This window comes from Pogoniulus pusillus, chromosome Z, assembly GCF_015220805.1.
Source record: "Pogoniulus pusillus isolate bPogPus1 chromosome Z, bPogPus1.pri, whole genome shotgun sequence".
Taxonomy (NCBI): Eukaryota; Metazoa; Chordata; class Aves; order Piciformes; family Lybiidae; genus Pogoniulus; species Pogoniulus pusillus.
Window position 1 is genome coordinate 70,751,095 of NC_087309.1, and position 27,031 is coordinate 70,778,125.

General features: G+C 38.8%; 1 protein-coding gene across 4 annotated transcripts in view; it reads right to left on the minus strand.

The window, feature by feature from the left end:
- Positions 1-27,031, minus strand: part of LOC135173636 (guanine nucleotide-binding protein G(q) subunit alpha) — a 126,744-nt gene that overhangs the window by 42,752 nt on the left and 56,961 nt on the right. For all 4 annotated transcript variants that reach the window (XM_064140682.1, XM_064140684.1, XM_064140683.1 and 1 more), the window contains one exon: positions 486-640. In XM_064140682.1, the coding sequence (XP_063996752.1) occupies positions 486-640 (155 nt within the window). The remainder of the gene's footprint in view (positions 1-485; positions 641-27,031) is intronic.

Consider the following 27,031-nt stretch of genomic DNA (forward strand, 5'->3'; position numbering starts at 1 on the left):
TAAGACTGTTAATCTGTAATGGAAAAAGGTAAAATTGAAGTTCTAGAGTCTTACAACTTTTATGAGTTAGTCTACTTTGATTGCTCTTCCCAGTAATCACCACTGCCATACTACATGAAAGTATTACTGTATAACTTGCATTTGTGAGTGTTTGTCAGAGGAGGGCAAAGGCTTTTAACACATATAGCAAAAACCACAAAACATTACTGATTAACATTCCCTAGTTACACCCTTATTGGAAGTCCTCAAATGATCACCAACTCTCATTACCTGAAACAGAGGATACAATCCTAAACTAGATCTACTTCACACCTTAAAGTATCCTCTGAATTCAATTTAGTAACTATATATTCAGATATGTATATTTTGCTGCATATACATATAAACGTGTACACAGACACGTGGCACAAGAAACTAAAAAGTGAAAACTGCTTTATTAGAAACAGAAAATTACATGTAATTATTTGTAGCCACCATGTACTTACTATTTAGTTGAGTCTGATAACTGATACTCCCGTCGTCTATCATAACACTCCTGAATTCCAGGGTCATTCCATAAGCTTCTTATTGCATCTACGTATGGGTTCTCAAAAGTTGACACCTTCTCTACATCGACTTCTCGAACTAACTGTGCATGAGCCTAATTCAAAACAAACAAAACAGTAAAAAGTACTTAATTTTGTATGTTTGCAGACAGGTTATATTCAGTGACCATGAATAACAGGAATAGTTTTCCATATTGACCATGTCACCAACATGTACGTGCAGTTTGAAAAGCAGGTGCTGAATGATGATAATGGTGTGTTCAAGAAAAAAAAAAAAGAGTACTAGATATATCATTACAATATAAAGTGAAATAATACATTTATACATTGAGGCTTTCTTCAGATTATGCATATGCCAGTATTGCTTAGATGAAATTGATGAAGAATAAATTAAAACTTGTGTTTAATTAAGCTAATTGTAAGGAAAGCTTTAATTCCAGTTTTTCAAGTATAATCAGGTCTGCACCTAAAATCAGAGAAACATTCCAATGACTAGTTAACCAATTTAACAGACTTGGACTCTGATGACAGCTGAGAGAATGGAAACAAAGGAAGGAATTTGTCTTTCATAGTGTTGATGAAGTTCTTAGAAGGCCCTAATGTTATCATAACAGAAGTTCCTACTGAAAAAGAACAGTAAGGTTATTATGAACTGCCTCTAACTTACATTTGTACTATAAATTACAGAGATTCTTAAAAGGCAATTCGTAAAACTGGAAGTTGTTAACAGGAAATAATTACTAACAAATCTATTTTTCTCCTAAACACTTAAAATTTAGTTAAAGCTTATGAAGTCAGCACTACCAAATACAGCAGAACAATTTCCAGTTTGTCCTGGAAGTATTCTGTACACATTCAGTAACAAATCCAGGAATATGCCTACCTGTGCAGAGATACATACACATGCAAACACACTCACACGCACAGAGAACACAACAGATAAAAATTTGGACAAACATAAAAGCTGAGTGGTTAAACTGTCATATTTAGTCCCACATTTCAGCGGTAACACAAACTTCTCTCCATTTTAAATTAGGTGAAAATATACTTAAGGGAGGGTTCCTGTTATTTTTTAAGAAATTCACCCTTTGTTTGCACACAAACAGTCCCAACCCCTCTTTTTAAACAGTCCTAGAGAATGACATAACTGCTCATTGCTTGACAAAGTATTATACCTACAATTGTTTTTGGGTTTTTTAACTCAAGAGGAAATAAATGCCTCCAAGTTCAGTGTGAAAATTGCATGTCAGTGTCTTGGTTCTAGTTTACATTTCCCAGAGACTCACAATATATCTAACAGAACCAATACTATTACAGGATGCCTTCCCCTCTACCTCCCTTTTTTTGGAAAAAAAAGGAATTAGATGTAGAGAGGAAAAGGTAAACTACACCCAAATAAATAGGTTTACTTCAATTTGGAAGTTAAATAAAGAAAACTTCAACAATACATAAAAGGTATTTGAGGTAGAGGAGTTACAAAGAGGTGTAAGGAAGGAAAAACAAGATAGAATGTATATAGATATATATACAAACAGATTGATGGCAATGGGTTTGTCCAGCTCGTGGAAGGACGGCCACATGGTAAAAAAAGAGCAGAAGAAACAAAAGGGCAGTGCTGGCAGGCAAGGAGACAGGGCAAGGGAGAGAGAGAAAGAGGAAGTTCCTCTGTTTTTATAGGGGGCTAGACAGTAAGTGGGAGTGAGGTAACCACTACACCTGGAGTAAGGCTCAGACCCACCCCCGGGGAGGAGTGAGGAGGACCTGGGGTCAGGGTCAAGACCACTTCCCCAAGTGGATTAACCCTGTACACACAGAGAGAAGGAAAACATGTGTTCTTAATCTTATGAACCCAAATATCAATCCAAGTATATACAGAGGAGGTTTCCTGCTTTGCTGTATCAAAGAACTGAATCTACACTAAAGATGTGTGCTATGAATTGCTGAAACAAGGCTTGGTGAAACGTTAATCATCTTTCATTTGCTGGCAAAGGCTGAGAAAGTATCAAACTACCTAAACCAGGATCTGTAACCTTTCTTTTTTCCTTTTTTTTACATTCTAACCTCTGGAAAGAAAACAACACATGAAAGAAGTTTCTTCTGTTACTGGTGACTGTTTGTACAAAGCATAGGATAACAGACAATAAGCCACGGCTTATGGGCAATACAATGAAATTAAGTCCAACCTATTACCCAACACTTTCTAATTACGTAAACCATGCCACCAAGTGTCACATCCAGTCTCTTCTTAAACACCTGCAGGGACAGCGACTCCATCACCTCCCTGGGCAGCCTGTTCCAATGGTCAGTCACTCCTTCTGTGAAGAATTTTTTCCTAACATCCAGCCTAAACCTCCTGTGGCGCAGTCAGAGATTCTCCCCTCTTGTTCTGTCACTGGTTGCCTGGGAGAACAGACCAACCCCCAAATGGCTACAACCTCCTTTCAGGTAGCTGTACAGAGCAATACAGTTTCCCCATAGCAATACAGTTTCCCCTGTTTCTTCAGGCTAAACAACCCCAGCTACTTCAGGCGCTTTGCATAGGGCTTGTTTCCACAGCAACAAAGTAAGATATTTTTTCTGACATCAGGCGGAAGAGAAAACTAATTCACCCAGAGGGAATAGTTGTGAAAAATTTAGCTGATTTAGAAAATTAAGTCTATAAAAATAGTTTCTTTTGTGAAACATAAATGCTCTTTCCTGCAAAATGGACAAACACTTTTTTTTTTTTTTTTAGGCAAAGGAAACTTCTGGGATGGTGCAATTACAGCAGTAATGTAGATACTGTTTAAAAGTAAATAGATCTAAAGATCACACAGCTAAGACAGATGTGTTCTAACACGGGAAATCACAGTAAGGAGGAACAACAAGGTACAATTGGCTTTGCTTACTATTCAACTTTCCTGCTTTCTAAATAAAAACTTTAGGTTCTCTGGCTATCACTCTTAAGCTGTTGCCTAACAAGTAAAAGCAACACAAATACACACTTTACTACTATTTCAATAGAGTATCTGCTTTCATGTAATGTCCTGAATTACCACTTTTATCAGCAAACACACCTTCCCTCTCCAAATCCCATACCTGTTGTAATATTGCTATCAACTGATGCAATGTCTTCAGCAAGTACTTATGAAAATCAACCTCTACAGAACAAAACAGGTTTTCGAAACAAAAGAGAAAACAGAAATGTATGTTGAAAACAAGAAATGAAGCATTCATAAGCTGTTCCCTCACTGCCAAAAGGATGAAGAGGCAGAATACGTAAAATGAATCTATCTTGCATTGTTCTTAGGTGACTACAATTGTTGAAGTCTTTGTTGTCTCGTTTGAAGAAAGCAACAGTTTGGACATGCACCGTAATTTTGTTTGTAGTAACTGTAAGTAATTTACAAGAAAACTCAGGTAAGGGAATCAATAATTTCAGATTTAATGCAATGAAAATACTCCTGAATTCATATTTCAAAACAGAGATACTGACTTTTAGACCTTTGTATTATACAATACAGCACTTTAATCTGAAGATCTCAAAACACCTCACAAAGGTCTTAAGCACTGCTAAGTGCAACTATGTAAAATCGTCACAAGACACAGGTCAATCATTTCCATTGGTGAAAGTGCAACCGTATAACTGCTCAGTTAAGAGCAATTACTGATAGGTTATTAATACATTTGAGAGTAAGATTCAGTTCCGCAGGAAAAAGCAATTGTTACCTTCAAATGGTAACAGTTCTTCTGTAAGGAGGTTACTATCAGACTACAAAACACCATAAATCACAGGAGTGCTTAAGGGCATCTCATACCATGATGCCCATACACAAATATGTATGCGTGTCTTTACGTATCCTCAAGAACAAAACTATACTTCATCTAAACTATTACATCAATCTAGTGAAATGCTTCTGTGATTACCTGAAGAAAATTTTACTTCAAGCAACAGGTTTCAGAGATGTAGCGTAGCTTTATACAGTCAAATAACCCATGCCCAGTTTCCTAGCATACAAACTGTCCTTAAAACAGTGTGAAGGAAAAACAAAAATGTATTTTGTTGCCAGATCAAGGAGGCCTACCAGGCACTACTTTTGTACAACAGCACAGTTGGATTTACGGAAGAGAACGTTATGTCAACATGGACATGTTAAAATTTTCATTCATGACTGGCTGTACTAGACTATCCTGCAAGAATCCATTCCCTCAGTCAACCACTTCAATACAACAGTAAGTTCATGAATAAAAAAAGAGAATGTTTCAGTATGTGAATTCTCTCTTACGAATTATACAGATGTACAGAAATCCTGCTGAGCCTCACTCCTGTACAAAGCCTGAATCAGCCTTGCACTACAGACATTTTTAAGCATCAAGTGAATAACAGCTTTACTTGGCTTGACAAGTTCAAATAGCTAGAACTGAAAAGACTGTATGTCTCTTCAGAGCACAAGTTATGGTGAGTCCAGGAATTCAGCTTCTCCGTTCAGCTGCCTACAAAAAGAAACAGCAGAAGTTTCACTGTGTTTACAGCCTACAGAACAATCTGTGGTTCCTCAGAAATCTAGGATTCCCTACCTCACATGGAAAGAAGCAGCAGCTTAAGGGACTCACATCATCATACCTCTATTTCAGTTAAGAATAGAAAGTATTGCACAAAAAAGAATCCTTTACATAATTCTGTTGTATAAAACTTGTAACTAATACACAATGCATACAATTATAATTAATAAGTTAAAGGGGGGGAAAAAAGAGAGTAATTACAAAGAAAAGCATTTCACCTCTGCATTTTCAAGATGTATTTTCTCTTATTTTTAAAGGAGGAGAGTGCCCTCTGCTGACTGACACATAACATCAAAGGGGCTTCCTTCAAAGTGGTACTTCCTGATACATCAGAGGACTGGGAGGGTGCCTTTCAAAATAATGAGTAAGTCCAGCAGGGATTTTCCTCTGCAAAAATTGCAACTAACTTAAATGTTTGCATTTGTGTGTTGCCCAACTAAGGAGGCTGTCTTTGCAAACAATTACCTCATTTATTCTGAATACAAGTTTCACTCACCCTAGGCATCAAAAGGTGCATGATATCCTATCACCTTCTTTTGGGTACTTGTGTTAATCTCGTTATGTCTAGAGTAATTAATTGGCGGGACTGAATTAAAGGGACAATATGTAATCTCAGATGAATAGCTGTTGTACAGAACAGTCACACAAGTGTGAATCCAGCCCAGAGATGCTGAAGATAGCAACTGAGCATTATTTCTTCTAGAGAAAACACAGACATATTATACCACAGTGATGAGTAACTATGTGAAATATGCCTTGAGGGAGATTGAAAGAAAGTTTTATTACATGCACGACCTAAAAAAGATACAACTTCTTGAAAAATCAGGTACACTCTTCTAATTCCTAGTAGTTCATACAAGCCATGCTTCGTTAAGAGTTAAATATGTGAAAGACAGTAAAACCGAGGGCTTCTAACAATTAGTTTTGATTAAATTTTGTCTGGAAGAAGCTTTTGGGACTAAATAGGACTGCCAGAAAAGTGACAACAAAGTCTGTTGAGAAATATTGTGCATCCTCATTATTAGTACAACCATATTTCCATACTCAGTCACCTAATCCTGTTGTGAGTATACTCTGGAGGTTTTCCGGGACACAGCAAGGACACAAAAATCTAAGCACAAAGTCAACAGCCACATATTAACATTACCAGATTAGGTCTCTTCAACATGTTCCACTAAGCCACTGATCTCCAACTTTACCCCATTAAGTTTTTGGGGTTTATTCTGTTTTAAGCAATGCCCAAGAAATGGCATTTTCCCAGAAAATCTTCAAGACAAATGTATGAATATAAGCAAGCTGTTGCTGTAGAAAAGACACAGTGCCTGTGCTACATTCTGCTCTCCAGAAAAAATGCTTATCAATAGGCCTTATCTACCCTGTAGATAAGCATGTAGCTGCCACACACACAAACATTTCTAATTTGAATTACAGTAATAATGTTGAACTAGGCAGTTAACAAAAATAGTCTGTAGTTAGTCTTTAAAATAGAATATACTATTAATTCACCTCAAGATACAAGAAAAGGATTTTGCTGAAAAGCCAGCAAAGCACTAACTATTGCCCTCACTGTGTACCAAGTGACATTATTATCAATATTTCTTCAGTGGGCTTTAAATTCCCTCTCAATATGAAATGATCTTAACTCCTTTTTGGACACATTAGATTAGCATTTAAGTTCAGATTTGTGGCCAAAAATGAATGACAAATTGGATTAAACATGAATAATACTTAGTTTCCCTGGATAATTACAGTACTTCGACTTCATGCAATCACTGCAGCTATAGAACGCACCTCGGGCCAGCAACACTCTTCCATGTTTGTAAGTAATCTAGGACTTTATTAATCAAATCAAAGAAAGCACTCCTGTAGGGGAGGAACTGGAAGAAGCTTTATGCTGGGTTTAGAGTCACTTGACACTTTCTTTGGAAGTACTGATCACAAAATCTTCAGCAAATCTAATGCAACCCCACAATCCCTCTCATAATGTGCCACAACGACTACAGTGGCCCGACAGACCATGCCACAGTAAGCACCTGGAAGTGTGCATACCAATAAGTATGCCACCATTCCTGTCCTTAAAAAACCTCTGCAGTCTAAAATACAAAGCAGAAGGAGGCTTGTGAAGGATAAGACACAGCTCCTTTATCAACATGATCACAAATCCTACTTGGAAACGTTACCAGAAGAGGGCAAAATTTTAAAAGGAAGTTCACAGTGTCACAGTATCACAGTATCACCAAAGTTGGAAGAGACCTCACAGATCATCAAGTCCAACCCTTTACCACAGAGCTCAAGGCTAGACCATGGCACCAAGTGCCACGTCCAATCTTGCCTTGAACAGCTCCAGGGATGGCGACTCCACCACCTCCCCGGGCAGCCCATTCCAGTGTCCAATGACTCTCTCAGTGAAGAACTTTCTCCTCACCTCAAGCCTAAATCTCCCCTGGCGTAGCTTGAGGCTGTGTCCTCTCATTCTGGTGCTGGCCACCTGAGAGAAGAGAGCAGCCTCCTCCTGGCCACAACCACCCTTCAGGTAGTTGTAGACAGCAATAAGGTCACCCCTGAGCCTCCTCTTCTCCAGGCTAAACAATCCCAGCTCCCTCAGCCTCTCCTCGTAGGGCTGTGCTCAAGGCCTCTCACCAGCCTCGTCGCCCTTCTCTGGACACGCTCAAGCATCTCAATGTCCCTCCTAAACTGGGGGGCCCAGAACTGAACACAGTACTCCAGGTGTGGTCTAACCAGTGCAGAGTACAGGGGCAGAATGACCTCCCTGCTCCTGCTGACCACGCCATTCCTGTTGAAGAGTATGTGGTAAGGGCATGGCTCTGCCGTCTCCTTTTTACAGTGATGGATCTTTTTTCACACTATTATTCTGATGCTATAACTAATACTGTCCTGAGTTTAAGGCAACCTGCTCTCACAAGCAGTCCTTCCTCCTGCTGCCCCTAATACTGGGAGAGAAAGTAACACAAAAAGCCACGGGTTGAGCTAAGGAGCTTAACAGAAAGGAGGTGATGTACAGTTACTGTAGCCTACTTCACAGAAAAGCAAAGGCAGATGCAGCAGCAGAATCCAGTTATAAAAAATACCACTCAACCCCCTAGGCCCACAGGCAGCCCTGTGGAAAAGACCAACACCCAAAAAGCCAGAAACCAAAAGTAGCAACTGGAAACAGGAAGCTTCCCATGTTACAATCTGAACTACAAGCCTCATGATGCTTTGCTCCAGAGCCAAAACTTTGTTTCAAAGCTGACATCAGCGTGGTATTAAGTACTCATCAGCAGATTCAGCATGACACAAGACAAATATCTAGATTCAAGTGACCAATTTAAATGACAAACATAGTTAAAAAGGTCAACAGTGAGCCAACAGAGGGAACTCTTAACAATACATGTTAACCAAGTAGTGATGAACTGTAGCACAGAATGCCCTTTCTAATAAAATCTTAATTATCAAACACAACGGTTCAGACATCGGCACGATCATGTTGTAGCACTTTGCATTCTACAGAAGTACTCTCAGTTGCAATCGCTGACTTGCCATTAAAATTCACTGGCCGTGTATTATAACAGATTTACTGTGGCCAAGTGTCACACACTGCACTGATGTCACACTGGTGGATTATTTTCAGCTGTATAATAGAATAATAAAAATCACTTAATGGAAAGCCAGGAATTTCACAGTACAGTTCAAAGAAAACACTAAACTTTTTCTTATTTGTGGCACGGGACAAATGAACCCCATAACACCTGATTTGAAGATTTCAGTACTGTTTCTTCTGCATCTTCTTCCTTTCAGTAATTCCTTGTACAGCACAGTATTTTTCTGTAAATTTTAAACTGCTGCATATTGAACTTCTAAATTGTAGAATATAGCTTAAAAAATCCCCAAACAACCAAATTCTGCTATTAGATTTTTCCCATGCAGTAACCAGTCCTTATCTTTTCTAATCACAAATAGCCTTCCTTACTATTTTTCAAAATTCACCTTTTCACAATACAGGAAAACTATTCATAGTTAGGGACTCTATGATAGAGAAAGTTGCCAGTATATCCTGAGGTCCCAGTAATTCAGCACAAGAAGTATTTACCTAAAGGCAAATTTGGATCAGCACTCACATTTATGTCGTACAACCCTCGATTGATAGAGCAATAAAATCATTCCATTTTATAAAGGATAAAAGTAAGACACCAGTTTGAGGTCTGCAAGTCTTTTACTCTTTGTAGGTCACCCTCTTTCAATTTAAGCAGCAAAAATCCAGAAGTGCTTTTGTCATGTTTCCTCCTGAGACTCCACACATGACTCAACCGTAATGGAGGGGGGGGGGGGGGGGGGGGGAAAAAAACACCAAAAAAAGTACATGAATAACAAAATGGTTTGGAGAAGAACAGGAGGTTTTGCCTGTGTACATTTCTGTGCCTGCTGCCCTGCAGATGGTATTTCAGTCTCCTGCACCACGGTGTCACACAGGTACTGCTTCAGCCCTGACAAGCGGCCTGTGTGCACATCATTTGGAAAACATACTAGTAAGGAAAAGAAATTAACTACATTTGTTAAAAACCTGACTCCTCAGGAGTAAACTGAAGTTTAATTAGAAATCCTACTCTGATCTCACAAAGACCAAAGCTTTGACAAGCAGCAGCATCGAAGTACAAGTACACATTTGTGGTGAGACTGGCTTTCACAGATGTCACTGTTTGTTCTCCTCCAATATAATGCTCTACTTTAATGGGTATCCACAAATGCTGTCTTAATCTACGTAATTCTAACTGCTCACCATGTGAGGTATAATATAGGTAACAAAGTAATTTCTACTCTCTGTCTGAACTCCAGCACTGTGGATTGTTCTTCAAATTTACAGAAAGCTGATCTTTCTGTTTGTGAACCAATCTTAATTTTTCATTTTTGAAAATCAAACAACATGGAAGTCACTTGCTCTGGACACCATTTATGTGAGTGAGGCTTGTCACGTGTTTTTGCTATACACTGTATCATCAGTAAAATCAGCACTGGACCAGTTCACCCTGGAAAACAAGGCTTTGAGAGGTGCTGTACACAGAGAGAGAACAGACAGAAGCCAAAGCAGCAGCACAATACTTTAAGAATAAATGCTGAATTCCATGCATATACTTCATTACTTTTAAACAGTTTAGGAGGAAATACTTCAAAGCTGTAAATGCAAATGAAAATACAGATCCATATTAGAAAAGAGGAAATGGAGGAAATGGAGTGGAAGAGGACCTAAGACACTTCCGAAGGACATCCTGTATCAATATATGCAGCTCAAGTGACTCAAAGCAGGACCTTAAAGTGAACTCTGCCGACTGATTTACCGGAAATATGCACATTCATAACCTAAAGAAGATGATTAGAAAAAATGATTAAAGGGGAGAAGAAAATGATGCAAAAGCTCTTGAAACCGAAATTGCCTTCCTTGATACTATTTAAAATGGGTCAAGAGACATTCTCTGTCTTTTATCTAGAACCTATGATTTCACTATTCTGACCAATGTAGAAGATCATGCCTCTAACTAAAATTTGGCATCAGTTATCACACAATCAGAACAGATCGCCTTGCCAGTCTCACAGTTATGCTGGAAATCAGTGTTTAAGCTATTATTAATACTGCTCAGCTACCAGAAAGAAGACTAAGCCATGAAAAATTCATTAAAAAAAAAAAAAGTAATTGTGTCAATGCAGTGGTAGGCTGCTGGAGCCAGACAGAAATCTTCTGAAATCAGAACTACTAAACAGACGAACCACTAAATTGTAAGTTAGAGAGAAAATAAAACATTAACTCATTCGTGTACCTTTCTCAACTGAATCCTTGCCAGTATTGCTGAGAATTTTTCAACCATAGCATTCTCCTGTTGTTTTCACCTCAGGGCAGACTTCTACCAGACATTACTTTTATTAATTTTATTGCACATTAAGCACTTAAAACTTACTGAGATACATAAAAATAATTGTATATGGAAACTTCTGAATAACACTCTGTAATTTAACTGGTTTTTTTTGTTTGGTTGGTTTTTGGTTTTTTTTTTTGTGTGTTTTTTTTTGCTGAAGGTTTTGTGAATAGATCAATTTGACCCCTTCCAGGGAAAGAAAAAAAAATATTAAAAGTTCACTTATTACTGCACTGCAGAATTAACACTCATTTTCTGTAGGAATAGTTTAAAAGCCAGATATGTAGGCCTTTATTTCCTTTCAAGGGAATACTAAAATCTTCTGGGCTCTTTCAGAAAGCTTGGAAGCCATGTAACTTCTATGGTTCTGACCACAGGTTCATCATATTCAAAAGAAAAGAAAAAAAAATAGAGACTTATATGGGAATAGACACTTTATTTTCTGGGCATAATAAGAGTAGATTTAAACTGAGCTCATTCTCTGGCAGTATGAGAGTTTTTACTGACTCACAGGCTTTGCTGGGTTCAAAAGCCACACACATTTATCATGGAGTTCCTGAGGGGTTGAAGTAACCTGAGTTTCTCTCTGACCATTACACAGAACGTATTATATCACAGCTACAGCTCCAGTTAAGTGCTATGCTTGTTGCAATTACACTTAGTACTTTTCACATCACGAGGATGAGGTCAAACTCTTTGCAGTGGTGCTCAGTGATACAAAAAGGGGCACTGAAAACAGATCAGAACACAGAAGCTCCATAAGGAAAAAAAAGTCTACTTCAAGGGCGACAGAGCACTGGAATAGAGAGGTTGTGGAGAGTCCTTCTCAGGATTCTTCCAAAACCCACCTGGATGCAATTCTGTGCAACCTGATTTAGGTAAACCTGTGTTAGCAAGGGAGTTGATGACTAGAGGATTTCCAGAGGTGTGCTTAGACCTCACTCTGTGATTCTGTGGTATGAATTTATGGAACATATTCTGTTCTTCTGTATTTTATTAATTTCAATACAGTACTGGTCTGAAATTTTTACTGAATCAATTTTAAGATTGAATTAGTTGTTTGCAGTATTTTTCTTCCAGTTTAAAAGATGTCTTTCAGTACTACAGCACACTTAAGGTACCACCTGCTACCAAACCAAATACCTTCTCTATGCATAAGCACATTAACACTTGAGAAAATGAAGTGGAATTCACACAAGTGTAGACATACTCATTCCACAAACGGTCCTTCATTCAGATCAGCCTAGTTCACTCTGGAAACTAGGTCTGCTCTCAAAACCTATTAACAAACAAACGAACCACACACACACAAAAACAAACAACCCCCAAAAAACCAAACCGAACAAAAAAACCCCACCCCAAAACCAAGCAACCAATAGAACAACAACAAAAAATCCCAACAAACACCAAAAGAAAAAAAGCTGGAGGAAAAAAAAAGGCTGCACTAGAAAGGAGATAAGGCTTGCACCCAGACCTTCCATCCCCAAGTGTGAAATTTGCCCTAGTTTGGACTTTGACTGCGGAGCATTTGAAATGTTCGCAGGTGATATATGTTAATGGAGACTGCCAGTTATCATTTTCTCCATTACTTGGCCCTAGAATGAGAGACAGGAAAAGCCTTCTGGGTGATTTTTGACCTATTGAGAACAAGGTGGTCTACTGCAATTTTTAAGGTGCTATTTTTATTTCTCCAGAGAAGCATGTTACAATAAATGCTCATGAATTTGTAAGCTGAATTAGGTCACTGAGATTTATTACTCAGGGGATTATGTATATTCCCGAGTTAAGACTCTTCGCAGATAGCCACACCTAGATGGTTTGTGAGGGCAACAGCTCAAGGGAGTCAAAACTGTTTCACAGCAAAAAATCAGAGGAGGGGCTAAGCAGGAACGTTTTGTCTGCTGCCAAGTCCCTGAGGCTACCTCCACTGCGGCAATCTCTGTCCACCCAATAACAACTGAGACAGAAAGATGCAAAAAACGACTGTGTGGAATAGTAGTGAGCCAAATACTAAGAAACTTCAGTGGTGTTGTGTTCTTCATTCGGTTTTGTACATGAGCTATCTGCTAGGAAAACTGTCTTCAAACGGCAACAGAAAAACCCCATAAATGTTTACTAGAAATGTAACAGGCCTGCTTATGTTGTGAAGTATTTCACAGTGTTTCAGTACAGACTGAAATGTATTCAAAATGCACAATCCTTAACCAAACTTCACAAGCGTCCTGATTTCCAACACCTAAATTACAGAAATATCGGAATGAGTTACCTCACATTCTATTTTGTACACATAATATAAACTCTTTCTAAAGCTGATCAAGGCTAAAGACCTGCTGTGTAAATCAAACTCAGTTACCCTGACTGCAGTTTTTAATGTGAGATCTGTTGTTATGACAATATTGCTTCCTGCTTCCCTAAACAAAGAACAGCAGCTATGTATTTATTCCACTTTGAAAATCTTGACGTTGAAAATCTGAACTTTTGAAAATCTGAAATCTTTAACTGGAGATTTATTGTGTTTCTTGGATAAGAAGAGAGTAAGTTACAGTGGAATGGAAAGCTTTTAGTCAAAAGAAAATACACTCTTTTAGGACAAACTTCTTCCTTGTTATAACTGGTGTGAGTCTTAACAATTCTAAATCAGTCCTGCAGGCATTATTTATTAAAGGAAATTAACTGTTCATAGTAGTTACAGCTTCAAAATGTTGACACTTGGATGACTTGAGGAATCTCCTCAACCTAGTCTCATTTTTCTGACACTACTGTTTCCTTATCAGTTAACCTATTTTGTGAGTTCCAGATATATTAAAAAGTATTTCCAAGACAGGACATAATAATGCTGCAAAACAGAAGCAAAACTGACTCCGGAACTATGTTCCTAGAAGTCAAGCCTTTGCTGATGCCATGAGTTGAATCTGCTGCTGCTATTCATACCATGCTGCAGTCATGCCAGCTTCAAAAGAGGGAAGTGCTAACTGGAGCAAGTACTATTTGGCTTGAAGTTCAGACTGAAACATGAGAAGCTTCCTGATCCAGTTGTTGCTTCTGGGCTCCAGGTCCTGGGTGTTGGTAGCTCATGTTTTAGTTTTCTGTTTTATACTGGTTTGTTTCCACTGCACATAGGCTAAGCTAAGCACGTTATTAAATTAATTAAATTATTAGCTAAGGTAATTCTGCATTGTGATTATTGTATCTTATGTTAAACTCTTATCTCTTTATCTCAGTGCTGAGTTTTGTGTATTATTCCCCCCCAATTTTGTGTTGAGGGCATTGGTAGGTTAGCCCCTGTGTTAACCCCATTACAGGTGACAAATACCATTTCTTTCATCACATTACCAATTACGTGAGAAACCTAAGCCACCATGGCCTGGTCTGAGTGGAAAAAACAGCACCACACTGTTCATATGCTTTACAACATCTACTGGAAACACTGTCACAGCAAACACATATTCTTATGTAAAATGCAAGTAAAGTAAAAAATGAAGATAGTAAATGGTAAGTAGAAAATTAAATTGTTTCTTTGTATGAAGGAGTTGCAATTTTATTTAAATTTCTTTGGGCAATTAAAGGAAAATATTCACATTTTCATCAAAGCACAGTATTTTAGAAAATAAAAAACCTTATACCAGCTAATAAGCAGCATCTTTTAAGGAATATTACTCTAGGCCAGTAAACATCAAACAAATGAATGGCACAAATTCAGAATATCTTCTGCTAAGTGGGTTTTAAGTGTCCACAGCTACTCTGGGAAGTATCTATTGTGTATTCAATTACATAACTACTGTGTACTGGAAAGTAAAACTTAAAGAGGAGTCATTATACACCAAATGCCTCCTTCCATTAAAGGAGATATACTTTTCTACTAATCTGTCCAAATTCTGCTGAAATTTCTGTATGAAATACATGCTGGTTATAAAGCTGATAAGACAACATAGTTAATGTGTATGTCTGATTGCACATTATGTCATCAAAAGGTATACACTGCAATACACAAAGAGGTATTCCAAATGATTTTATGAAATAATTAAAATCAGTGTGAGATGTAAAGTTAGAGTGGAAACCAAACTTTTAGCCTCACAATGCATGGAATACTAAGAAGAATATACATTATGAAAATATAAAAAGAGTGTACTCTTTCCACATGATTTCAGCAGAGTATTGCATCACAGACACAAAAACATTTTAAAAATATAAAAATGACGTTTTCCCTAGGAAAAACATCAAATGTGTACAAAAAGGTAAAATACATGGAACTGATTCCTTCTTAAAACTCTCATATTAACTCTTTAAGAAACATTTTAAGTACAATTTAAATAGTAAACAAAAAAAAACCATATCAAGTTAATGATAAAATTTATTTTTACAGATAGAAGAGAATAAGCATTTTCTACTCTGGGTTTTGCTTCTCAGCATATTATCTAAAGCAAGAAAAAAACTACTGACAACAGAAATCATCACAACTGTTGGAACCATAAGGACAACAGCAAATTAACAAGAGATCAAATGTTAAATGCAAATAAGGAGAAAATTGCACAGCTAGGATAAAGATCTGGGAAATGAACATGCAATGTCCATATATGTTGACTGCAAGGCACTCCGTACAGTTATGACAACCAGATGTGAATTTACAGTTACTGTAACTGTAAATGATGAACTCTGTTTCAAATGTAAAATAATTCAAATTACTTATCAATAACACATAGCAGGTCTCTAATACAACAGCAAAAGAGTAATGCCACTAAAAGAAAATGATGGCCTAACGGGTAGCATCATCTTAAGAAAATACTGTGTTCACAGCTTTACACATATTGCAAGGTCTTCCATACTGACTTTTTTAAAACATATTATATTGTGCTAAGATGTGAATATAAAGCTCCATTCCTTAAATTCCAGCCAGTTCAGTCTAGACTGGGTGAATTTATTGCTGGGGGGAAAGAAAGTAACTCCCAAACCATCACATCATGATTTCCACAGACTTCTGGGTGGGGTAGGTGATATACACTGATGCTATACTGCCTGAACAACCCCACAGAGGAACTCTGAATTCCATCCAGGCCCATCAGAGAATGATACAATGGCATCACTGCTCTAAGCAAAGGCAGGAAACACAAAGCTATCTTAATCCCATCAAGACTCTGAAACTAAACAAATGATCTCAGTAAAATTAAGTTTGCTAAGTTTGCTAATATTCTACAACAAATCAAACAGACCATCCAATCCGGAAAAAGAAGGACATCTAAGGTTTTCACCAAGCAGTTACCAGAAAAGCCAATAGGCCCCTTTCTCCAGATTTATGAAGCTGCAGAAGTATTGTTCAGACACTGCAAATATTCAAAGCCAGAAGTAGCTAGAAATAATAATAAGAATGTACACAGCACAATTATAAAAATATGTGCCGTGCAGTGCTTCCATCTGAGAAGCACTCCTACAGGGGCTGCTACAGAATTAGTTTACTTGCAGGAAATACAGTGCAAATTTTAAACTGTGCTATTCACGTTAGTTCTCTAAATGGAAAGGAAGAAAGATCCATCACGTAACATCCTGGCCAATCATTCTGTTCTACGAGAAAATAATAACAAAAGCAGCAAGCAGTAGCTCTTCCTTTAGCACTTAAAATGTAAATAAAGTTCAGCAAAAAGGGTATGTGTGCATAGGTACAGAAGTCACATAAATGGGACAGGACTCACTGGCACAAGTACTGCTGCTTTTGATTTCCTGCACTACATATTTGGATGAATATGCTCTGTTGTTGAAACTTTAAGTGCTTTTTCTTCACTATTGAGTGTAGATTCCCCACAAGAGTTTAAAGTTTTCTATCGTATGCAAGCACTGGCCACTTTAAAGCAATACTTTATTTCAAACCATCTCTGTAACATTCAATTTAAATAATTCTCCATTTTCACATTCATGATGAAAACCGCAGGGTTCTCCATGTGGAAATAGACAGTCAATAAATTAAATTAAATTTACTGCATTGTAAAGTAGGTGAAAAAAGAGAGGATGCATAACAAAATATCACTCCTTTACCATTTGCTTCTTTGTATCACAATTGTACAAAACAGGGCTAAAAAAAATCTATGCAACTTAGTGCTTATCATAGTTGCTAAATGCTAGTAACAAGTAACAGCAGTCTTTCTGTAGAGTAAGCACTCAGGTAAATCACCAGCCTGGGCAAATAAACTACGAAGCCTTTTTTTACAGTTCCATTTTTTGGTAACTTGTTAATCGTACTGACCACAGACATTAAACCTGCACAGTTAACCATAGTAGCAGAAGATACTGTCCATGACCCAAGTAATTTCTGAACACAACATTAAGAAAGTGCAACAGCTTTACAATCATAAATTAAATTGTCTGAACTGTTGTGGGCCTTTTCCCTAAGATTTAATTTTCTTAAATATCAGTGGAAAAGTAAGACCTCATTAGAATGAAATCCCTCCTGGAAGGGCAAAAGGCTTGACTGAATCCATGGTTTTGACAGAGAGAAAGGAAAAAACACTACAAAAAATATCTCAACAAAAAACCCCAAACAACAACAAAAAAGAAAATCCAGAACAACAACAACAAAATCAACCAACAAAACAAACAAACAAACAAGCAAAATACCTCCTCCACCCCCAGCAAAAAAAGCCTCAAAACAAACGAACAAACAAAAAAATCCCAAACATCAAACAACCCTAAAGCAATTACCAGCTGATTTCTGATAGTTCAGCAGGTGAAATGAGATACAGGCACCTGTTATAACAACCAACTTTGGAAGCAAGTCTAAAGGCAAGTGCAAAACAATTTTCTTAACAGAATCCCTCCTTACTGCAGAAGTGTATCTTGTGGCAGTAAGAGAAACAGCTTGATTCCTATGCTACCTACAGCCTGCCTGTTCTTCCCTTAGTCTCTGGCGACTTAGGAAGAAGTCTCATGTAAACAAAAAAGAGCAAACAACAGTAACACCTTGACAGGTGGAGAGTGGATCACTAAAGGTCTTTCAGAAGAACTCAAAGACCCTGAATGCTAAAACAAAACAAACAACCCCCCCAAAATCTAAAGCAAAGCTGAGTACTGTATTATACATTGCTGGAACGTGTCCAGAGAAGGGCGACAAAGCTGGTGAGGGGGCTGGAACACAAACCCTATGAGGAGAGGCTGAGGGAGCTGGGGTTGTTTAGCCTGGAGAAGAGGAGGCTTGGGGGTGATCTCATTGCTGTCTACAACTACCTGAAGGGACATTGTAGCCAGGTGGGGGGTGGCTTCTTCTCCCAGGCAACCAGCAATAGAACAAGGGGACACAGTCTCAAGTTGTGCCAGGGTAGGTATAGGCTGGATGTTAGGAGGAAGTTCTTCACAGAGAGAGTGATTTGCCATTGGAATGGGCTGCCCAGGGAGGTGGTGGAGTCACCGTCCCTGGAGGTGTTCAAGAAAAGCCTGGATGAGGCACTTAGTGCCATGGTCTAGTTGACTGGCTAGGGCTGGGTGCTAGGTTGGACTGGATGATCTTGGAGGTCTCTTCCAACCTGGTTGATTCTATGATTACATCTGATAATATCTTCTTTATTTTATATTGTCCTTTTGAGACAGGCATTAGGAGCACAGTGGCTACTGAATTCTGCAACTGACATAGATCAACTCTATATAAATACCAATGAAGTTAACAGTGATTACCTTTCTACACTTTTAATACAAAAGCCTTTTTAATAAAGTCTGTGAAGAGAAACACTTAAGGAGCAGTATATATTGGATTACATGCTGCTGCAACACAAATCGAAATTATCACTTTTCTGCAACCTCGCCTCTCCTTTGTCCCCTCTATTAGTCCTCTCCTCTGTTCCTCACATTTTCCATTGTTCCATGTATTTCCTCCTCATTCTCATCCTCTCATCCCGTAGCCTTTCAAGTTCTTGCAAGGTGCTGCCCAAACTTGAACAGTTTGTGTTAGTCCCAACACTACCTATAAATACTCTAGATTCCAATGGTGTATGCATCTCATGAACAGGTTAAACAGAAAATAGTAAATGCATTATGAGCCTGCTGTGATACACTACTACAACAGAAAATCTTTTCTGTGTCTGAACCTTATAAAAGAGGGACTTCCAGCACTTCCCTCACAGATTATAATCTCTTAAAATCAACCTAATCAACCAAAAAAATCCTACACTAAGTTTCCAAGTCACAAAAGAAAATCAAATCACTATGATCTTTGCATATATTCTAACATACCTATAGTCAAATTTTACCTCAAATTCAAGCATACTATTTACCAGAACAATGTTTTGGGTTTTTTTTAGGAGATTTAAAATTGTTTATATCGTCAGTAAGAATCTGTTTAGGCAGGCTGACTGTAGAAACAGGAGTGTGCTACTGAACTGTGTAGAAATTAACAAACTCTGACACTTTCTCATTAATTTTATGCTTTCATTTGTACGAACTACTGACTTTTGCTTCCTTGAACACTAGGCATTACTATAAATCAAGCACAGTCTAATACATAAACATTTTGGTATGCAATTTTCCTGTGTACCACTCCACAGAGTATTTCACATGAATTGGAATTTGTTGCTAACTTCATTTTGCATGCAGTACACATATAATTCAGGACTGGTATAGTTTTATCCACTATGTTTCAAGATTACTTTAACTGCAAATATTTAAACCAATGTGGGAAAAAAAAAACCCACCCATGTTCTTACAAAACACATTTACCAGAAGATACACAATCATTGATTATGTGCATTCAAATTAGCTTCTCACTCTTTTCTTAAAAAGCTGCAAACACTGCAGTATCACATCCTCCTTTAGAAATACTCATGACTGTCAATACTAACAAAGCCAAACTTTGTAAGACCACTATCAAGCATTGTTAGCAAAACAGAATAAACAAGGAACAGTATAGTCCTCCAGAACCAGTAAGACAGACCATTATAATTCATCTCAAGTCATGAAACAAGCTGTGTTACTGCAACCTAATGACTGCTTGGACACCTGTATGGACAATTTTCTAACTTCTGACTAACTGCTCATAACGATTTACTACATTGTTGTTGTCAATCTAAGAAGTAAAATATTCCAGACTGCTGCAGTGAATCACTTCAGCACTGTGTCACAACAAATGCTATCACAATTCACTGCCTTCTCCACATTACTGCCTTTACCATCAGCATTAAAAAAAAACACAAAACATCCAAGCCCTGACTCAAAATACCCTGATTTCCATAACGCTTCTCACTGAAACTAGGAAACTGGTATCTAAAAGCTTGCTTGAATCTGAAACACAGAGTAAGCAGTGCTTACAGAAAGTGACCTATGGAGGTAATTAATAAAACATCTTTCTTGATGAAACATTTTCCACCTACTGCACTAACACTGAGTGGAAAGTGGTCGAGAAGCAGTTACAATGACACTAGCAGTATATGAGGCAGAGACAGTTGCACTGACCTGTTCTGTTGTAAACACGGTTAAAACAGAACACTTTATAAGCACCACCACCCCCACTAAATCCCTACAGGATAGTATCTCGTGATTTACCTGTGTCCATGGCCCCAGTGAAATCTGTTTGGTTTATAACACATATTGGCCACTTCCCTAACTCCCTGCAGCTGCTTGCTTTGCTTCAGTTTTCAAGGCTGTTTCATTAATAACTATTAATAACTTCAGCTGTAAGTGCAGCACTATTACACTGCTTGCCTCCTCCTTCTGTGTTTACAGATATAATAAGCATGACTCACATGCACATTAAAATAGTGATGCCTCCCCGAGTTAATGGCCAGAAAACTGAGTTGCTTGTGCTGCTTTTAATAGCTCTTTCAAATACCAACAGAAAGATTTAACAAGTTTACTATCAGTCTCATTTTTTTTTCAGCAGCAATCATACAATTATACTACCATACTAATTATTATAGTCTGCTACTAATGCTTAAGAGATGTCTTGGAAAGCAGACTGGTTGTTCTTCTAGGGTTGCCAGGGAGGAGGAAAACTTAAAATACCTTTAGACAGGAAGTCTGGAAGAGACTCAGACACAGAGGCTTTATTCTCTTCCTACGCTGGGGAAGACTGAAAAGGCCACCACCTTATAATCAGAGCCTAATACAGACAGAGTCCCAGAAATTCCAGTCCAGCATCTTTAGTATATATAACAAATCATTATGAGAACGCTGCGTTTCCTTCTCCAGCAGCTCTTCACTTGGTTTTACCAAGACTTTAAAAAGAGAAGTATAGCCCATTGTAGATGAGTATTTTATCTTGTAATTACTACTTTATTTACTGCTGCCTCATTAGGTTTACTTTCTCTGCTTAGTGGAATAGATGTGAAGAGCCTCCAAAGACAAAAGCCAAAATGAACTGGCAGGTGAATGAATGGTTATGAAAGTTAGATACATCAACCACTAGGAAGTGCATGACTTCACCAGGCAACCAGTAAATGCTTCCCACTTAGTTCAGCTATGGGGTGCACACATTCACTGTTTATTCTGATCAAGAACAGAAACAACAACAACAGATATAAACATAAGGAAAATATACAATTTACTCATCATTGTAAGACTTAATTCAGTAAAATTCTACAGTAAGTTTTCATTTCAGTTGGGAGACAGAAAAGTAATGAATGAAACATTTAAAGAGAGCATAACTAGATGGTGATTCATCAGCACTATGCATTAGTAAACATTAGTTATTCCTCGTTTGCTTGCCACCAAGTATCCAAACCTATAGACTATAGAAACAAACTCACAAGTTTCTTGGAACAGAAATTTCACTGCTGACAGCACTCCGTATGTAGTGGACTGGAACTCAACCATAACTATACACACAGAAAACATGCATTGGTTCTCTTGGGGGGGGTGTCTTTTAGAAGTCCTGTACTTTGAGAGAGGAAGACAATCAGCTACAGCTACATACCCATCTTTTAAGCATTTCAAATACACTGACCCAAATTATACAACCTTTGTTCATGCTCGTGAATTCTTACAGGAATAATCTGGTATTAGTCTGAACAAGTGCTCATCAGCATGATTAAGAGGGCAACACTGGTCTCATTTGCCCCTGCAGAAGAAACTGAAAAATTATGAGCTAGATTTAGTTCGATTTATACTACGAAGTTCAAAGATTTCCTCAAAATTTTGTTTAATGTGTTGTTTACATGAGGACTTCACTAGACTTGTGAAACATGCTTAGAAGGATGCCTGATGCCAAGGATACACCTCTAGAGTGGAATAAATGGAAAGAGCAAATATATTTTTGCTTACAATTTCAACTACATCTTTCATCTTCATTGTTTTCCTGAGGAAAAGGAGCAGGAAAGCTTTTCATGATCTCTGTCTAATCTGAAAGGTACTAAAGCTCCTGGATCGGTGGTAAAATAGTATTTAACACCTGCAGCAGATAATCTTTATGAAGTCTGAGGCAAAGGCATTTCCACAAGAGAAAGGGCTTCAGGGGAATCTACCTATTCCTGCCAATTGCAAGCAAGTCACATGGCAGCTGAACCACAGGCTGCTGGTCCTGAGCAGCAGTCATGTGTCGGCTAAAAAGACCCATAAAAAACAAGCAGGTAACTGTAGATTAAACACATAAAACCAGAGTGTTTCCTGAGTCAAGTTTTTTTCCTACCAGAAGCAGCTTAGTTGGCTTGGCTTGCCTTGCAAACCCTGCTCCAGCACCAACGTAGCTGAGCTATGGATGACAGATTACATTTCTGCAAGTCCCGTGCCTTACCAATACAGGCTGCATATCAACACAGACAAGATACAGGGAGTGGAAGAAAATGTTTATTAGCTGAGTCAGTCAGAGCCTTCCTGGAGCAAGGTTGGTGGTGCAATTAAAAAGAAGTATCCTCTCAGAAGTCTCACTGTACTTTCACTGTCCATCCACTAGCTACAAATCCACTTATGCTAACAGCATTCAAATGGAAGAGCTAGAAGAGGAGGCAATAAGCTTTGCCTTCCCAATTGTATATCTGACTTCTAGTCAGCTGCAAAAAATTATCCTTCCATTTTCATATAACTGAAGTAGTCACAGCAAAAGGTTAAAAAGAATTAAGTACGTTAAAAAAAGGAGACAAGAAGGGAACATAGGGAAAAATACAGTAAGAGTGGAAAGCATTTGCATGCATTTATTTACTACAAACTGATTGTGTACAATCTTGCAACTTCCAAAATTCTTACTAACTTGCAACAGCTTATCATAGAAGACAGATTTCTTAAGCAGAAAAAGGTGGTCGGGCAGGGAAAGTGTCACTGAAAGTAAAATTAGCAGCTTAGTTATGTGCCTTGTTGAATCCACATATAGGAATAAAAACACTGACATCAAAAGCCCCTCCCTGTGTCTAGAAATTGCTATTACAATTAATAGCCTATTAAAAAAAAAGCTTTAAAATACTGTCAGACGTATTTTCACAAAGAGTAGAGATTTTCTTTCTAAATATTTAACAGAACTCATGCCAGAAGAGGCAGCATTAATTTAATTAGCTTAAAGGAAATTTACTGCAGTTTGTTTTCTGATTCTTCAGAGATAAACTGCATTTGTTGAAGCTAATATCTTTTTTCCTGCCTTTTATACAGACAATATTTAAACAAAAGCTCTTTATAAACTGTCTTACTTACAGGTGAAATTGCAGATTACTCACTACTGTTTCATATCTAGACGACAGAATTTCACTTCTTGAAAATAACTTTTCCATTAAAAAATGAATAAACAAACCCCCAAAAAAACACAACCCAAAGCCAAAACAATCAAAACAAAAACAACAAACAACACCCTCAAATAAACAAAAAATTGCGAGGACAATGTATGCAAGCTCTATTTAGAGATAAGTGATCAGAGAACATTATTTCTGGACACAGAATAGTTCATACCTTCATTCTCAAAGCAGAGATGAAAATACACATTATTTTTTACTTGAGGAAGGGGAAAAAAAACCTGTCCTGGTTTTGGTAATAAATTTAAATGAAAATAAGTGTTCAACACATATCAAGTCTGAAGGAAATGAGACTTAGTAGCAACATTCAGCTGCTTACTTAGCTTTTCCCGTAGACCACTTTCTCATTAAAATTAGGGAAATAGTTTGTTCCTTGTTTTAACCAGTGAAAGGTATATTTAACTACCTGAAACATCTGCAAAGTCAGCAAATATATGTATATTAAAAGTTATCCTCTAAAAAGCATCTGGTATTGACTTACTGACATTTATTAGAAAGATTTATTGTTGCCTGTGAGGTCTGAAGCCAAATCCAGAAAGCTAGCAAAGTCACATATGCTCAAAACACTTAATAAACCTGGAATCGGGACAGAAAAGCCAATGAAACAAAGGGAGCTGAGCATAAAATAGTAAAATACCCTCTTCGTCCTGACTGATGAGTGTTTTAGCTCCAGGCACTAATATAGGTTAAACTAAAACATCCCCTGGGCTCACCTAACTTTGACCAGCTGCTAATGGATCTGGCACATACTGCCCTTCTTCCCATACTTCATCAAATCCCATAGTGGCCTAATCGCATCTCTGTACACACGAATGCTGCATATTGACTGCGGCTAACTGTGGAGATTCCAAGGCTGGAAGTAGGTAGCATATGTCAAAAAATTCCATGGGTGATTATCTGAACCAGCTCCTCTGTAAGCAGAGTACGTATGTATGTCTGTACGCTTGCATGTGACTCCAGTACTCACTTCTGCAACCATACAAGGTTTTGAAGCAACTCCAAACTAGTATGATTAATATTTTACTACAGTGATACTATGAAGGGAGGAAATAGTTTGGTTTCATATAAAGGTAACAAAATTAAAAGGAATATCCATCTATCTATCTCTCTATATGTAAGTAAGATTGCCATTGCCAAATCCACTTGCTCAAAGCTTTTTATCTTTAAAGTAAACAACATTAAGTACTGTGCAATCCTATACAAGATCCACATTTAGGTTCTTAGATATACTGCTCCAATTTACTACAAGTAGCTATGCTAGTTATTCAGTACATTAACCAAGTAAAACAAACTGAGGCAGTACTGCAGCATGTTTAGGTAAAATGGTTTAGAATCAGTATATTCAAGCATATTCAACACTTCCAATAAAGCTGACTTTCTCATGGCTGCATGAGCTAATGCAAATGAGAACGATCAAAGACCTGATCCCTACAGCAGCTCACTCACACAGGCAAGGGAACCGAGCTCGAAGAAACTAATGGTGATTCACAGCAGCATGTGCAGGGCATGCTGCTGCTGCTCTCCATTCCTGACTGTGCTGAGAACTGGACGAAAGCTCACACTGGCACAGCTCATGATAAAATGCTGCTGCACATGGTGTATGGGGTGCAGAAGCTGGGGCACTGGATGGAGCCACAGTCCAGCACACTGGAGACAGAAAAAGCTCTACTTTTGCACGGTAGTCTTAAACAGCTTTCAGCAATTTTCAGCACTGGGCCATTTCAAGGCCTTATTATTAGTATTTCAGACCTACCCACTGGTCTCTAACATCACAGGTCTCTGCACAGGGAAAGAAGTTGTAAGAAGAAAGAGATGAGAGACTAATGCTCAAAATGTGAAGATCCCCTTGAACCAACATAAGAAACATATTAAAGAGTACATTCCAGAATTGGTTGTGCCACAGAAAAACCATTCTCGGAGAGCAGACAGTGAAGTGGATTAGGAACTGGTTGCTTTCCAACTGCTAGGTCCAGCTGGAAAGCTGTAACCAGTGGAGTCCCCCAGGGATCAGTGCTGAGTCCAGTCCTGTTCAACATCTTCGTCGATGACATTGACGAGGGGACAGAGTGTCTGCTCAGCAAGTTTGCTGACGACACCAAACTGGCAGGCTTGGCTGATACAGCTGAAGGCTGTGTGGCCATCCAGTGAGACCTGGACAGACTGGAGAGCTGGGCACAAAGAATCATAGAGTCACAGAATCAGCCAGGTTGGAAGAGACCTCCAAGATCATCCAGGCCAACCTAGCACCTAGCCCTAGACCATGGCACTAAGTGCCCCATCCAGCTTTTTCTTGAACACCTCCAGGGATGGTGCCTCCACCACCTCCCTGGGCAGCCCATTCCAATGGCCAATCTCTCAGACAAGAACTTCTTCCTAACATCCAACCTATACCTCCCCTGGCACAACTTGAGACTGTGTCCCCTTGTTCTGTTGTTGGTTGCCTGGCAGAAGAGACCAACCCCCACCTGGCTACAGCCTCCATTCAGGTAGTTGTAGACAGCAATGAGGTCACCCCTGAGCGTCCTCTTCTCCAGACTAAACAACCCCAGCTCCCTCAGCCTCTCCTCATAGAGTCTGTGTTCCAGGCCCCTCACCAGCTTTGTCACCCTTCTCTGGACACCTTCCAGCACCTCAACATCTCTCTTGAATTGAGGAGCCCAGAACTGGACACAGTACTCAAGGTGTGGCCTGATCAGTGCCGAGTACAGGGGAAGAATAACCTCCCTTGTCCTACTGGCCACACTGTTCCTGATGCAGGCCAGGATGCAATTGGCTCTCTTGACCATCTGGGCACACTGCTGGCTCATCTTCAGCCTACTACCTACCACAATCCTCAGATCCCTTTCTTCATGGCTGCTCTCCAGCCACTCAGTCCCCAGCCTGTAGCGCTGCTTGGGGTTGTTGTGGCCAAAGTGCAGAAACCCTGCACTTGGCCTTGTTAAATCTCATCCCATTGGTCTCTGCCCACCCATCCAGCCTGTCCGGGTCCCTCTGCAGGGCTCTCCTACCTTCCAACAGATCAACACCTGCTCCTAGGTTGGTGTCATCTGCAAACTTACTGATGTAGGACTCAATCCCCTAGTCCAGATCATCAGTAAAGATATTGAACAGGACTGGGCCCAGCACTGATCCTTGGAGAACACCACTAGTGACAGCTTCCAATTGGATGTGGCACCATTCACCACCACTCTCTGGGAAGGCCCTCCAATAAGCTCTGGACCCATCGCAGAGTGAATCTCTCCAAGCCATGAGCTGCCAGCTTTGCCAGGAGCTTGTTGTGGCAGACAGTGTCAAAGGCTTTGCTGAAGTCCAGGTAGACTACATCCACAGCCTGCCCCACATTCAGCAGGTGGGTAGC